At 62.9% G+C, this 14,270-nt stretch overlaps 2 protein-coding genes across 4 annotated transcripts in view; both read left to right on the top strand.

Moving 5' to 3' along the window:
* The window catches only part of CADM3 (cell adhesion molecule 3), a 31,457-nt gene extending 20,406 nt beyond the window's left edge, over window positions 1–11,051 (top strand). For all 3 annotated transcript variants that reach the window (XM_025420707.3, XM_025420704.3, XM_025420706.3), the window contains 8 exons: window positions 128–268; window positions 711–863; window positions 1,502–1,639; window positions 1,938–2,108; window positions 4,209–4,299; window positions 4,714–4,883; window positions 7,280–7,405; window positions 8,830–11,051. In XM_025420707.3, coding sequence (XP_025276492.1) covers window positions 128–268; window positions 711–863; window positions 1,502–1,639; window positions 1,938–2,108; window positions 4,209–4,299; window positions 4,714–4,883; window positions 7,280–7,405; window positions 8,830–8,948 — 1,109 coding nt within the window. In that variant the 3' untranslated portion in view covers window positions 8,949–11,051. The remainder of the gene's footprint in view (window positions 1–127; window positions 269–710; window positions 864–1,501; window positions 1,640–1,937; window positions 2,109–4,208; window positions 4,300–4,713; window positions 4,884–7,279; window positions 7,406–8,829) is intronic.
* A 922-nt stretch (window positions 11,052–11,973) lies between these two features.
* Window positions 11,974–13,919, top strand: ACKR1 (atypical chemokine receptor 1 (Duffy blood group)). The gene is made up of 2 exons (XM_025420708.3): window positions 11,974–12,567; window positions 12,898–13,919. The coding sequence occupies exons 1-2, from the start codon at window positions 12,544–12,546 to the stop codon at window positions 13,867–13,869; spliced, it is 996 nt and encodes a 331-aa protein (XP_025276493.3). The 5' UTR covers window positions 11,974–12,543; the 3' UTR covers window positions 13,870–13,919.
* The last annotated feature ends 351 nt before the right edge of the window (window positions 13,920–14,270 follow it).

Raw genomic sequence — 14,270 nt, 5'->3', positions numbered from 1 at the left:
GACGCCTTAGGAGAACGCAGACACCCGGGCCTTGGATGGTCTGGGGTAGATGAGGCGCAGAGTGGCCCAGAAGCGGGAGGAGGGGCCAGGGCGTCCTCGGGAAGCTAACCCTCTCATACTCCTGCAGATAGCCAGCCCTGGACGTCTGATGAGACGGTGGTGGCCGGTGGCACCGTGGTGCTCAAGTGCCAAGTGAAAGATCACGAGGACTCGTCTCTGCAGTGGTCTAACCCTGCCCAGCAGACTCTCTACTTTGGAGAGAAGAGAGGTAGTGTCCCAGGTGTCCTCGCTCCAGGGGAGCCGTGGGCCGGGGCCCGGGATCCAGAGCCCGTGGTTGGGAGGCTGGGCCCGGGGAAGGCAAGCCAGGGGCTCCTTGCTGGCTCCGGAGAAACCGCGGTGTCACAGCTCTGACCGGAGCCATGCACGGTCCCACAGGGTCCCCCGAGGGCGACACCCCAAAGGAGCCCCAAGATTTACCTGGTGTCAGTGTTGCCCTGCAAGACTCAAGCCTACTTTTCTGAGTGTTCCGAGGCTGCTGTGCCCAAGGGCTCGGGAGAGTGACCACGTAAAGAGCGCTCCAACTCAGGAGCAGTCGCCCCTGCCCCAATGCACGCTAGCACCCTTCTCCCAAAGACGCCAGCCTGGGGCGGGAAGGTGAATGTGAAGAGTGCCCGTCAAAGCCCTGCTTCCTGTTCTCCCGATGTCCCCAGCCCTCCGCGACAATCGGATCCAGCTGGTCAGATCTACCCCCCACGAGCTCAGCATCAGCATCAGCAACGTGGCCCTGGCGGACGAGGGCGAGTACACCTGTTCCATCTTCACCATGCCCGTGAGGACCGCCAAGTCCCTCGTCACTGTGCTTGGTGAGGCTCCCCGGCCCCAGGGGGGCTCCACGGTGTGCTTCCATGCAAACCCTGCTCCTGGGTGAGCCCCTGGGGCAGCCAGGGGCCCGGCGAGGCTCCAGGCCTTTTGGAAAACTTGGGTCTGTGCTTCCTTTGAGCTAGAATGACATGCAAAGAGCCCTGGGTTCCAATCCTCTCTCCTCTCCTTACCGTTTGCTCTGGGAGGAATCTCTTACTCTCTCTGAGCCCGAATTTCCTAACCTGGAACAGACGGATGCCCATGTCTCTTCCACGGAGCCCCCAGGATGGCGAGGGAAACGCGACAAGTGCTTGCAGCATCCGAGTCTGATGTGCAAGGCCCGCAGCTGCTTTGTGCTCTTCCCCGGGTCCCACGTTTTGGTTTCTTTCTTTGCTCCCCTGGGCTTCATGCCAGTTCTTCAGCCAGTTGTGCGGTGGGGCGTCAGGTTGTGTGTTGGACCTTCCCTGCCGTCTTTAGGGAGCAGACCTAAGAGAAAGAGGATCCCTCTAGGCTTCTACTCATTCTGAAGCAAAGCAGGCAGCTGGCATCCTGACCCCCAGAGAGGCCATCTCTGCAGGGAGGGCCGAGGTCACCTCATGGCGCCTCTCCTTCTATCTCGGCCATCCCCCCTCCATGGCAGGCATCCCGCAGAAGCCCATCATCACTGGCTACAAGTCATCATTACGGGAAAAGGAGACAACCACCCTGAGCTGTCAGTCTTCTGGGAGCAAACCTGCAGCCCAGCTCACCTGGCGGAAGGGCGACCAGGAGCTCCACGGTAAGCTCCCTCCGCTTTAGGGCCCGTGCGAGGTGGCAGCCGGGGGACAGGGAGGAGAGTGGGCCCCGTGTCTGCATGTCCGCGTCCGTGCACATCAGCATGGTGCAGAAGGAGGGCAGATACCGTGTGCACGCTCGTGTGAGTGCACGGGAGGGCTTACCGCTTTGTGACTTTCTAAGTTTGCCTGAGTTGCAACCGGCCGTGTGACGTGTGCCGTGGGGCCCGCGCTGTACCTGCACGTCCGGGCTCACTGCGTGTCCGTGTGTATGCGCGTGCAAGCGTCTGTTCTGCGCTCCAGGAGAACCGACCCGCGTTCAGGAAGATCCCAACGGTAAGACCTTCACCGTGAGCAGCTCAGTGACGTTCCAGGTCTCCCGGGAGGACGACGGGGCGGACATCGTATGCTCTGTGAACCACGAATCTCTAAAGGGGGCCGACAGATCCACCTCTCAACGCATCGAAGTTCTATGTAGGTCGTGGGCTTGGGGGTGAAGAAGAATCAGGTATGAGATGGGGCGGGGGGGGGGGGAGTCCCCGTCCATCCGTGAGGCAGACAAGCCATGAAACGGGGGGTGACGGCCCTGGACCCGAGGCTCAGGAGCCTTCCCCTGAGGGGCCCGAGGGCACATTCTTCAGGCTTTGGGGGGTCACGTGGTCTCTGAACTACCTAACTCTGCTCTTGCGGCCGGAAGATAGCCGTCAAGGGTGTGTGGACGAGCTGGCGTGGCTGTGTTCCAATAAAACTTTATTTACAACAACACGAAGCTGGCAGGGTTTGGCCCCGGGGCAAGTTTACCAAGGCCTGAGCTGGGCCAGGGTCACGCCGCTAGATGGTCAACCGTTGGGTGGCTGGAGACGCCAGGAGTCAGGAGGTGCAGGTGCCGCCCTCGCCCCTGCCCCCGCCCCTCACGGGCTGCTTGAGGTTGGGAAAGTGGCTTGACCCGCGCGCTCGGCTCTCCGTGTGCTCCACGAGAAGGGGGACGTGGCCGTGGGCACGGCGTCCTGCTGGACCGACCGCCGTGCTGTGAGGATCCCAGCTTCTCCCTGCAGGCCTTTGCGAGCGTCCTGGGGGTTCTCACCGGAAACGGCCACCGTCGCGGCCACTCCTCGGAGCCCTTCCAGGGGTCCTGGTCACTCTGTGGGATCTGCCCTGGAAAATTTCAGCCTCACCTACAGAAATCTGTAAATTTCCTGAGAGGGGGAGCCAAAAAAAAAAAAAAGAAAGAAAAGAAAGTACAAAGGGAGAGAAGGTAGGGAGTTGTCAACTAGTGCATTTCTTGTCCTAACTGACCTGGAGGCTGGGCCTTTCCCTAAAATAACTCGAGCACTTAGTCTTCTTTATAGAGACCCAGGAGCCACCCTGGCGCTCCCTAAATCAGTCACTGGCCCGCGGCTGACACCTGAAGGGGAGGCGGGCGTGGGGCGGGGTCACCGCCCACTTGACGACTCTCAAGTGGAGGCGGGCGACGCAATCCCAGCTGCGGGGACACCGCTGACCAGCGGGGCCTCTCCCCCCAAGGCTTGCCGTCTCCTCCTGGAGTTAGCTTGAGGGCCAAGGGAGAGACACCTATGAAAGAACTTTGCAGACTTCAGAGTCCTGCGTCGCTGTGAGGTGTTTCGCTGCTCACTGGTTATGAGCGTGGGGTGTCTGGCCCTGGGCCCGAACCCCGTGGACTTCTCCGTCTGGGAGCAGACCACCTGCACGGACTCTCTAGGCCCCACTGCGATCAGCAGTCAGTCAACAGATGCTGTTCTCCAGGCGCCGTGCTGGAGGTTCACACGGCCGAGGGGCCCTGAGACACCCGTATGCTCACCTGGCCTGATTCTCTTCGTCCCGTTTCATCTGACAGAAACACGTTCATTAGCTGGCTGTTAAGGTTGGCTCTGTCCTGAGGGGAAGCTCGGCCTCTTTATCTGTTGTTCTAAACCGGCATCTGGTTGTATTGTTCCACGCGGCCATCTGGACCGAGCCTCCGAGCAGCCCTTTGGCACCGGTGGCAGATGCCATTATTCCTTCACCGAACTCATCTAGATTGTGTCAGTGCCTTTTTGCAGCCAAAATATGACCCCTCTCTCTTGCTGTCGGGAAGCTCTTACTTGGCTTCTGGACTCGCCACCCAAACGGATTCTTTGTGCTCAAGTGTTGCTTCCAGCTAAGCTCCCGGGCGGAGCAGAGAGGATTGAGAGATTGCGAGCTCAGTAGATGGTCCAGTGCCCATTCGCTGGTTCTATCAAAAATGCGTATTAAGGCCCAGGTATGGGGTAGGCACAGGTGAGCCAAGGACCCTTTCTGCGCTCTCCGTTGGGACATCCTTTAGGTCCCCACCCGAGACAGATCTTCAGAAATCGGACCTCTACGAAGTTGCAGCTCGAATCCCACGCATGTTGAGTAGCAGTAGTGGACTTTGCTAGAGAGAGGTAGTGGGCGGAGGTCTCTGTCCCCAGCCCCGCAAGCTCTTGAGACATCTAGGGGAAGAAGCCATAACGCACCTCTGGATGGTGGCGGGATTGCGGGCCTCTCCTAGATGGTGTGGCAGTTTTTGCACTGACACCATTTGCTTCTCCACAGACACACCGACGGCGAAGATCAGGCCAGACCCCCCACATCCCCGCGAGGGCCAGAAGCTGTTGCTACACTGTGAGGGTCGTGGCAATCCCGTGTAAGAAGACCTGCCTCCTGGCCCTGACACTCCTCCTTACCTTAGACCGTGGTCCTCCCTCAGAGCCTCCTTCTCTGCTCCCTACCGTCAGCCTCTCACTTTCCCCGACCCTGTTGGGCACCATCCGTCCCCCGACTGTTTCTCCTGCAAAGCAGCAGAAGGGGGACCCTCCCTGGCTGCCCCTGAGGTCCCCGTAGGAACCATCGACTCCTAATCAGACACAAGTTAGGAAATGGCCTTCATCCTCAAGTTGAACCCCAAGAGCTCACCCCCCAAGCAGCTCGTGCGGTGCCCCTGTACTCCTTGAGCCTGCATTGAACCATCCTTGACTTCCTGCGCCCAGTTGTTTCTTGTCTCTCTTCAGTCCCCTGGCCGGCTCTCTCCCAAACACGTGTGGTTTCTCTACCTCCACAGCCCCCAGCAGTACCTGTGGGAGAAGGAGGGCAGCGTGCCCCCACTAAAGATGACCCAGGAGAGCGCCCTGATCTTCCCCTTCCTCAACAAGAGCGACAGCGGGACCTACGGCTGCACGGCCACCAGCAACATGGGCAGCTACAAGGCTTACTACACGCTCAACGTGAACGGTGAGCCCCCCAGCCCTCCGCGTCCCCCTCGCCCTCTCTGGCCACCCCACGCTCTGTGTCTCCATCTCCTGAGAGCACCGCTGGCTGTGCCTGGGGGACAAGTGAGGGGACGAGAGCCCACCACGGGAGGGCCTGGGCCTTGGGCTCTAGGTCCACTCTGGAATGTGTGATGTGGAAAACATCAGCAGAGTGGCAGGCTGTCATCGGCCTTTGCTTGGCTCTGGTGGTCCCTTGACGCCGTCCTCCCGCCCCCGCACTCACCAGGCGGCAAGAACTCCAGCCGTTTGGAGAGGCTCCAGAGTCTTTCCAGGGCAGGTGCGGGGTTCTCCCTTTCCAGTGAGCTGTCTCAGGGCGGCTTCTCCCGTGACCACCACGGGACACGTGCTGCCGCCGTCACCTCCTGTCTGCAGAGCTTGGGCACAGTGCGGTGGTCCAGGGAGAACTCAGAGATACGTTCGTACTATGCTGAGACACACTCAGGGCATTTCCTCTGACCCCATATCTTCTGGAGACCCTAGTGACGCTTCTTCCCTGAAGTTCTTCCCAACGGTGTGGTTGCAACACCCAGACTCAGGAGCAGAGACAGGCTGGCCCAGAGGTCCCTCTGTTGGAGAGTTTGCAGAATTTTTGAGGATCCCAGTGGCCGTGGGGTCCTTCCAGAAAACCTTACAAGCTCAGATTAAGAAAAATGCATTGTCGGGGGGAACAGCAGCAGCTCCCATATTGTAAATGTCCATTAGATCGGTGAGCTGATGGCACTCAGGCCTCCCGTGGGTGAGAGACCTGAGACCTCAGGACCAGGGTGTTTGTGCAGACGGGGTGATTCTGACTCCGGGGACAGGCCTCAGCTTGTGAGAGCTGCCTCAGCACCACCAGCAGAGCTCTTGCAAGGTGCCGGCAGCAACGGCAACGCACTGAGCTCCAGTGTCAGCCAGCTGGTCTCCCGCTGGCCCGCCTCCCCGTGCCCCAGGCCTGTCTGACCGCATCTCCTTCCAGTGCTGACACCCGGTGGTAGGAGGAGGTCGTGCACCTCCTTCCAGGAGTCTGCTAAGCAGTCCTGATCCCACCCGCCTGGAAGGAATAAAAACGGAGTTCCAACAGAGAAGGACCCCAGAGGTCATTGGGGCCACGGGAAGCCGCGTTCTTCTAAGGCATTTCCGTTTGCAGAGCCCCTGGAACAATTATCCTGGATGAATTTTTTTTTTTTTTTTAATGTGGACTGTGTGTCACCTACAGCCTGGGAGAAGGACAGGGGTGACCTCCCCCTGCTTCTTTCCATGTGACACCCTCACAGCCACCCCATCGTATCACGGCGCCCCCAGGCTCACCCTCTCCCTCCCGCCCAAGCGGAGCATAAAAAAACCAGAACATAAATGTTTTCTTTTCAAATTAGGCGTAGACAGGCAAGGAACCAAAAAGCTGGCCCAGTCAAGCTTGAGGAGACATAAGGTAGGAACGACAAAATATATAAGGAGTCGGTGAGGCATCAGGACTCGAGCTGAGTCTGTGGGAAAACAGTAGTGCTCCCGTGGGTGGGAGAGTCACGGCTCCGGCTAATGTGATTTTGGACACATCGGGACCGTGTCCTGGGCCTGGGCACTGTCTCCTCGGACATTTGGGACTCCGACGAGGCTGGTGCTGTCCTTAGCGCGCCTGGCCCGGCGTGCGCTCTGAGCATCCAGCCCCCATAGGTGCCGCCGTGGGGGGCGGGTTCTCTCATCCGATGTCTCCGCTTCCTCCGGGAGGAAGCACAGAGTGGGTAGGAGGGGGGCGGAGGCACCCCCATGGAGGGCGTCTCTGCGTTGCCCACAAACCTCTGGATGGTGGGGCTTACGTGAAGCTGGAGCCCAGGCCTCCCGGAGGACGCATCCCGGAGGACTGAGATTTAGTTGGAACCCCAAACTCCTCCGCCAAGAAGCAGCAAGGCTCTTTACCCGGCGTCCACAGTGCACGACCTTCTGTGAGGTGCCGTCCGGGTTCCCGATTCTTGGCTTCATCGGGGTTTCACTGCCCCCCCATCTGGTCTCGGGGAGACACGGAATAGGTTGGGGCACCCCCCACCCCGGAGAGGCCAGCTCTGAATGGCAAATGGGCCTGGGGAGCCGGAAGGAGTAGTCTGCAAGCCCTGAAAGTACAAGGACGGGAGGCGACGTGGGTGTCAGAGGGATGAACTTTGACCCAAGCTTCACTGCCGCGGGCACAGGTTAAAGGGCCCAGTGTAGGCAGATTGTCCCTTTTCTTCACGGCTACGTGGTTTTGTTTCCAATGATGACTCTTGCAGACACCGGCCCTCCGCCTGCCGGCCCTCCCCGTGTCCCCCGGCCCCGTGGTCCCTGCCAGGCCGGAGGCGCCCTAAGACAGGGCGGCCCAGGTCTGACTGTGCCCCCTCCCTGCAGACCCCAGCCCGGTGCCCTCGTCCTCCAGCACCTACCACGCCATCATCGGCGGGATCGTGGCGTTCATCGTCTTCCTGCTGCTCATCCTGCTCATCTTCCTCGGCCACTACTTGATCCGGCACAAAGGTCAGAGGCCGCGGGGAGCCCGGAGCCCGGGTTGGCCCTTGGGTGTGGGGGAGGCAGCGGGAGCCAGCACCGCGCGAAGGCCCCCCCAGGCCGCCCTGCGCCCCATCGCTGGCGATCACCCCTCTGCCTCCGGGGGCTCCTGCCTTAGGTGGCGACCTACCCCAAGGCCACTTGGTCCCACCACTTCCTGCCCCGCTTCCTTTCTCATCTCTTTGTCCTTTGATCCCCTGCCTGGCCCCTTGTCCCCACCAGCCCTCTCCTCTCCTGCATGCCGCCTGCCCGCTCTCCTCGCAGACGCTCTCGCCCGGGTCTCAGCGGCCCGCTCAGGGGCTGACCTGCAGCTTCCCCGTGCCCATCTAGGGTGTGTGTGCGCGGGCACGCACGTACTCACATGTACATGTATGCTCATAGGGAGGCACACATGTACACACACAGGCACATGCATATACTCCCAGCCCGGTGCCCTCGTGCCCCCGCACGTACTACGCCGTCATTGGCAGGATCATGGGTTCATTGTCTTCCTGTATACACACATACACACATGCGCACACAGACACATACACGCCTCTGGGCACATGTACTCCTCGTGTGTGCACATACGCAGATGCACACACATACACAGGTGCACATACATGCTTATACACCCAGGTGCAGACATGCACACAGGTGCACACACATGCCTGTGAGCACACACGTGCGTGTATGTACTCAAGTGTACACATATACACAGGTACGTCTACACATACGTGACACGCACACGTGCATGTACGCACATGCAGAACACAGGTGCACCTATACTCATATGTACACGTGTGTATACACATGCACAGATGCACACATACACAGATTTTTTTTCCCTGTTTCATACCTGGGAGTCTAATTAAGGGCAGCAGTCATTCATTCATCCATGAGGTGTGCCAGGTGATGGATGCTGGCCCCAAGATGCAGATTGGGTCCGTGGGGGGAGGGCGGGAGCAGGTGTGGTGGGCGGGGCGGGGCCTTCCGAGGGGCGGGGCCTCCGAGGGGCAGCCCCCAGAGGGCGGGGTCTTCGGGGGCGGGGCCTCTCAGGGGCGGGGCCTCCCAGGGGTGGGGTTCCGAGGGGCCGTGCTTCCGATGGGCCGGGTCTTTTGGGGGCGGGGCCTCCTAGGGGCGGGGTCTTCGGAGGGGCGGGGCCTCTGAGGGGCGGTGCTTCCGAGGGGCGGGGTCTTCTGGGGGCGGGGCCTCCGAGGGGATAGGTCTTCCGAGGGGCGGGGCCTCGGAGGGGTGTAGACCTCCCAGGGGTTGGGTTCCGAGGGGCGGTGCTCCTGATGGGCGGGGCCTCCCGGTGGGCGGGGCCTCCTGGGGGCGGGGCCTCCCGGTGGGCGGGGCCTCCGGGGCGGGGCCTCCGGGGCGGGCCGTGACAGGAGGTGCTTGTGCATCCCCAGGAACCTACCTGACACACGAGGCCAAAGGCTCCGACGACGCCCCAGACGCAGACACGGCCATCATCAATGCAGAAGGCGGGCAGTCGGGCGGGGACGACAAGAAGGAATATTTCATCTAGAGGCGCCCAGCCACCTGCTACGTCCCCCAGGGGCCCGCGGGCACTGCTGGGGCCATCACCAACCTGGACTTGTACAGAGCGACCCCTGGGCCGCCCCTCCCGCTTGCTCCCCAGCCCCCCCGACCCCCCTGTACAGAATGTCTGCTTTGGGTGCGGTTTTGTACTCGGTTTGGAATGGGGAGGGAGGAGGGCGGGAGGGAGGGAGGGTTGCCCTCAGCCCTTTCCGTGGCTTCTCTGCGTTTGGGTTATTATTATTTTTATAACAATCCCAAATCAAATCCGTCTCCAGGCTGGAGGGGCAGGGGCCCTGGGAGAGGAAAGCAAAAACCCCTGGAGCGTTAGGAGGAGAGCCAGGGCAGAGGGGTGAGGTCGGGAGCCGGGCCGGCGTGGGCCCCCCAGCCTCGACCACAGAGCGGCTTCCTGGCCTTCTGGGGGAATGTGGGGGAACGGGGCGGTCGTGAGCAGAGGCTGGAGGGGGCGTCCCCTCTGCTAGCCCCCCACCTGGAGCTATGCGCCGCCCTGTCCCCCCTCTTCTGCCACCTGCGGGGCCCGGAGGCCGCACCACCTGCAGCTGGAGGGCAGCCATGCAGGGGCCCAGGGCTTCCACCCCGGGAGGACGCAGGCCCCTGAGCGGGGTCGCCCTGCTGGGGAAGGCTGGGGGGCTTGGAACGTGGCCGTGACCCCCGCGCCCCACAGCGGAGGAAGCCAGGCCCTGGGCGGGGAGCAGAGCCAGGCAGCCCCTCTGAGCTCCAGCTCCAGCGGCCTTGGCTCCCACCAGCCCCACCGTCGCACGGCATCCCCTCGTCCCGTCTCGTGCTGCCCGTGCCCCGACCCCGTCCCGACCCCGTCCCGACCCCTCAGCAGCCAGGCAGACATAACAACAAAAATACTAAACGGAGCTTCACTGCGCTGAGCTGTTTCCTGCCCAAACGAGGGGAGTAATGTGAACCGTGTGAGTGCGTGGGTACCGTGTCCGTGCTGGTGTCTGTGTGTATGTGCACGTGTGTGTGCGACCAGAGGGAGGGCCTGGGCCTGCGGGGGGCGGGGGGATGTAAGGGCACAGGAGGGCTTGGGGCGTGGGGTCCCGGCCCGGCTGCCTATCTCCCCTGCGCCGTGGCTCCCGCCCGCCCGTCGTGCAAGAGACAGTCCCCAGACGTGTTTTGCTCAGCTGACCACCTTGTCTCTCCTGAAAACACAGAGCATCCGCCCCGCCTCGATTTCTCTGCTCAGAGCCACAGAGTCAGTGCTGCAATGTTTGCTATGCACCCCTCAGGCCTGTCCCTGGCGCTGACCCTGGGAGGGCCGTGTCCCTGCCTTCCCCATAGTGCGCGCCCTGGGCGGCAGAGCTGGGTGCTCCCTGGATGGCAGGGTTAGGCACCCTGGGCGGCAGGGCTGGGCGCTCCGTGAACAGCAGGGCTTGGGTGCACCGTGGGCGGCAGGGCTGGGTGCTCCCTGGATGGCAGGGCTTGGGCGCACCCTGGACAGCAGGGCTTGGGTGCACCTTGGGCAGCAGGGCTGCACACCCTGGATGGCAGGGCTGGGTGCCCCCTGGACGGCCGGCGGGGCTTGGGTGCACCCTGGGCGGCAGGGCGGGGCACGGGGCGGGGAGCCACACCTCAGTCTGTCCCACCTCCGTCCCTGCCTATGATTTTGTCTTCCTTCGTTGCCGTGGAGACGAGGTTGTCCCCCCTCCCAGGGCCGCTCACCCCCCAGCACGTCCTCCCCGCCCGCCCACCGCCCCTCAGTTCAGGTAACACCCTCACGGGTCTCCAGGCCGCTGCGGAGGGCCCTTGGGCGCCCCAGGCCCCCCCACCTCAGCCCGGCCCCCCCACAGCAGTAAGGCAGCAAGGGCCCCCGGCCTGGCGGCTCCCCGTCTCCCAGCACCCGCTTTTGGGAAAACGACCTTTCCTCTCTGAGCTGAACCACTCTGTCCATATTACACAGAAGCCATATTTGTACGGGGGCGGGGGCGGGGCGTTGTGCTGTGTGCGTCTGTCTGTGGGGGGAGCAGGGAGGGGGTCGTGTATCTTTATAATCTTTCTAACTCTCCTGTGCTAATCTCAGAGGGGCCACCCTCAATATATCTGGATTATCCGTGTCGTCCGGCTGCCTCCTTGCTGCTCTTGCCCCTGTGGGCCGTGTGCGTGTCTCGCCCCCGCCTGGCATCCGCGCACCTGCTGCGCACCTTGCCGCCCCCTCTCCCAAGGGCATCTCTGTTGGGAAACCACAGAACCCCCCCCACGCTCGGGGAGAGAAGGGGGTCACCCCCTACGGCCGGGTCCTCACTTTTCCCAGCGTGTTCGGGGTGGGGGGCACCTGCCCGCGCCCCGCTGCCCTGTGCCGGCTGAGCCCGGGTAGGTGGAGGTAGAGGCAGAGACACGGCCGACCCCGCTGCAGGGCAGCCCCCCGCCCCCCAGAGCCACTGTGTCGCTCGCTCGCTCACGTTGAACCGACCCTGGAGCTGGACTCTGGATGATGGGTGCTGCGCCTCGTGTGTCTGTGCGTCCCGGCCTGTGCACCCTTGCATAAGGGCGGGACAGTGTCTTGGTGAACCGAGTGGACAATGCCCCATGCCTCGTGGGCATGAAGCCGTGTCCCCTCACCCGCTCTTCCCAAAGCCCCGGGGGTCTCCCCACCTCTGGGAGTAACAGCAGACATCACGGAGAAGCAGAGAGACCGGGAGGGAGGGCAAGGGGCCCCAGAAGAGCAGAGGCGTTGGCCCGGGGCCCGCGCAGCCAGAGGGCCCCGGCCCCGAAGGAGGCGGCGTGGCTGAGATTCCAGGCGGGCGGAGAGCCCCATGGCCTTTCTGTCTCCCAACGGACACGCGAGCGCGCTGTACCCCGCAGGCCGCCGGCCCATGTCAAAGTGTGCTGTCCCATGGTCCCCCTGAGCCTGCTTCACGCAGGCCCCGTGCTGTGCGCGGTCGGGAAAATGCTCGCCCTGCACCCTGGGGCTCCCGGGGGAGCTTCATTATGCAGCCTCCGCGGCTGCCCCCAGCACCCCCCGCCCGGACACCCGCCCACCCCTGGCCCTGGGGGGTGTGGAAACGACGCACAGCCACACACAGGGCCGGCCTCAGGCCCGCTCGCACCCGCTCCCGCAGACAGGTCGCCCTGGAGCTCCCTCTCCTTGGATCCGGTTCAAGGGGATGGAGACTCTGTGAGAGTCCGGCGGCCCCTTCCCTCCGCCTTCCCAGCACCGCGCTTATCTCTGTCTCACAAGTCACCCCCGACCTCCCTTCCTTCCTCCTGCTTGAAGATTCAGTCCTTGCTGGAAACCCCCAGGCCCCGGGGCCTCCCTTTCCACCTTCGGGGAAAACAGCCGCTCTCGCTGGCCGCCTTCTTCCTTTCCCGAGGGCAGGTCCCCCCAGGAATCCTTCGCAAACAGGAAGCGCGGGGCTGGTGCCCCATCGTGGGCCCGAGGCGTGGGCAGGCCATGGGCGTGGGGCGAAGGCTTCCTGAATGCCCGGCTCCCCCCGCCGGTCCCAGGGCCCTGCCCAGAACTGGTGGCCTTCATTAGCCCCCGGCACTTATCTCGGAGCCGCAGCCACCGGCAGGACGCTCGCAGCCCCAGGCCTGCCCTGAGCTCCCGGGCCATGGGGAACTGTCTGCAGCAGCAGGTAGGTGCGGGGCCGCGCCCCCCCTTCCGTCTGCCCCTGGGCCTCCGCACCGCCGTGCCTCTCCCCTTCTCTCTGGTGCCTTGGGTCCGGGTCATGGTCCTCCCACTGCCACGCAGGCCCCTGGCGCCCACGCCCCGAGCCTGTCCTGCAATCAGAGTCTGGTCCAGCCCCGTCCCCGCTCTTCCCGCTCAGGCTCCCAGGGCCCCTGGCGGTGCTGCCCCGCGGTACCCTGCCGCGCCCACTCCTCCGGGCCAGCCTCCCCTCCTCCCCAGGGGCTCTTCAGTGGGGTAAGCGGGTGACCTGACTGTCCCCTCTGGGGCTGTCCTCCAGGCGGCGGATGAGGCCTCTACGGACCTCATCTTCAAGGACGACTTTTGGGATGAGTTTAATGAGTCCTACGAGCTGAACTACAACTACAGCGACATGGACGCCGCTGCCCCCTGCCGCTCCTGTGGCCTCCTGGACGCCTCCTCGCTGCCCTTCTTCATCGTCGCCAGCGCCCTGGGCATCCTCGCTGGGGGAGTGGTCCTCTTCGCGCTCCTCAGGCCTCTCTTCCACTGGCAGGTCTGCCCCGACCGGCCCGTCCTGGTGCAGCTGGCCGTGGGCAGCACTCTCTTCAGTGTGGTGGTGCCCATCCTGGCGCCGGGCCTGAACAGCGTCCAGAGCGCAGCCCTGTGCCACCTGGCCCACCTGGTCTGGTACAGCTCGGCCTTGGCCCAGGCTCTGCTGATAGGGTGCCACGCCTGCCTGGGCCCCAAGTTGTGTGCCGGCCGGGTCCCATACCTCACCCTGAGGCTCAGTGTGGGCCTCTGGGCCGTGGCTGTCCTCCTGGGGTTGCCGGTCACCCTAGCCAGTGACACTTCCCGCGGATTCTGCTCCGTGTCCTTCAGCAAGGGCTACCGGTCTCTGCAGATCTTGCACGTTCTGGCCTGTTTTGCCTTCTTCACCGTGTTGCCACTAGGTTTGTTAGGAGCCAAGGCGCTGACGAAGACGTTGGGCAGGTGGCCCTGTCCCTGGGTTAATGTCCTGTGGGCCTGGTTTGTTTTCTGGTGGCCTCACGGGGTGACTCAGGGGTTGGACTTTCTGGTGAGGTCCAAGACCTTGGTACTGTCCACATGCCTGGCCCAACAGGCCCTGGACCTGCTGCAGCACCTGGCGGAAGCCCTGGCCATCCTGCACTGTGTGGCCACACCCCTGCTCCTGGCCCTGTTCTACCACCAGGCCGCTCGCACAGCCCTGCCCTCCCTGCCTCTCCCGGTAAGACAGCCGTCTCCTCTGCACACCCAGGGAGGCAAGTCCTAGCTCTCTCCCCACCTGTCAACCTGTATTAAAGTCTACGCTGCTTTTATGAAGCTGGTGGTTTCTTATTTTATCCGGGGACGTAGGGGAGAGGAAGGAGAATGGAGAGAGAGAGAGACATTTCAGGCCAGACGTCCCTGCCGGCATCTGTTCCTCTAGCTGGCCTGGGGAGGGAGCGGACGATGGACAAAGTTGCTCAGGGCGCAGATGTTCTCTAGAGGGAGGGGTCCCTGCCATCTCGAAGGGGAAGCGCAGGGCCAGCAGGGTATAAGGGGAGTAGCTACACCTGAAAAACTGGAAGAGATGAAGAAGGAAGACTATCTGCTCCAGAAGGCAGATGAAACAGGAATAGAAACCGGAGAAAGAAAAGCAGAAAAGAGAGAAGAGCCCAGAGCATGGCTCCC

This window comes from Canis lupus, chromosome 38 (assembly GCF_003254725.2).
Source record: "Canis lupus dingo isolate Sandy chromosome 38, ASM325472v2, whole genome shotgun sequence".
NCBI lineage: Eukaryota > Metazoa > Chordata > Mammalia > Carnivora > Canidae > Canis > Canis lupus.
Note: the sequence above shows the minus strand (reverse complement) of the source record. Positions and strands in the feature narration are given on the sequence as shown.

Bases quoted from the DNA above. Each gene is read 5' to 3' on its own strand.
- ACKR1 (XM_025420708.3), top strand. From the start codon at position 12,544: ATGGGGAACTGTCTGCAGCAGCAG. The intron at 12,568-12,897 runs GTAGGTGCGGGG...GCTGTCCTCCAG, and splicing joins GGAACTGTCTGCAGCAGCAG to GCGGCGGATGAGGCCTCTAC.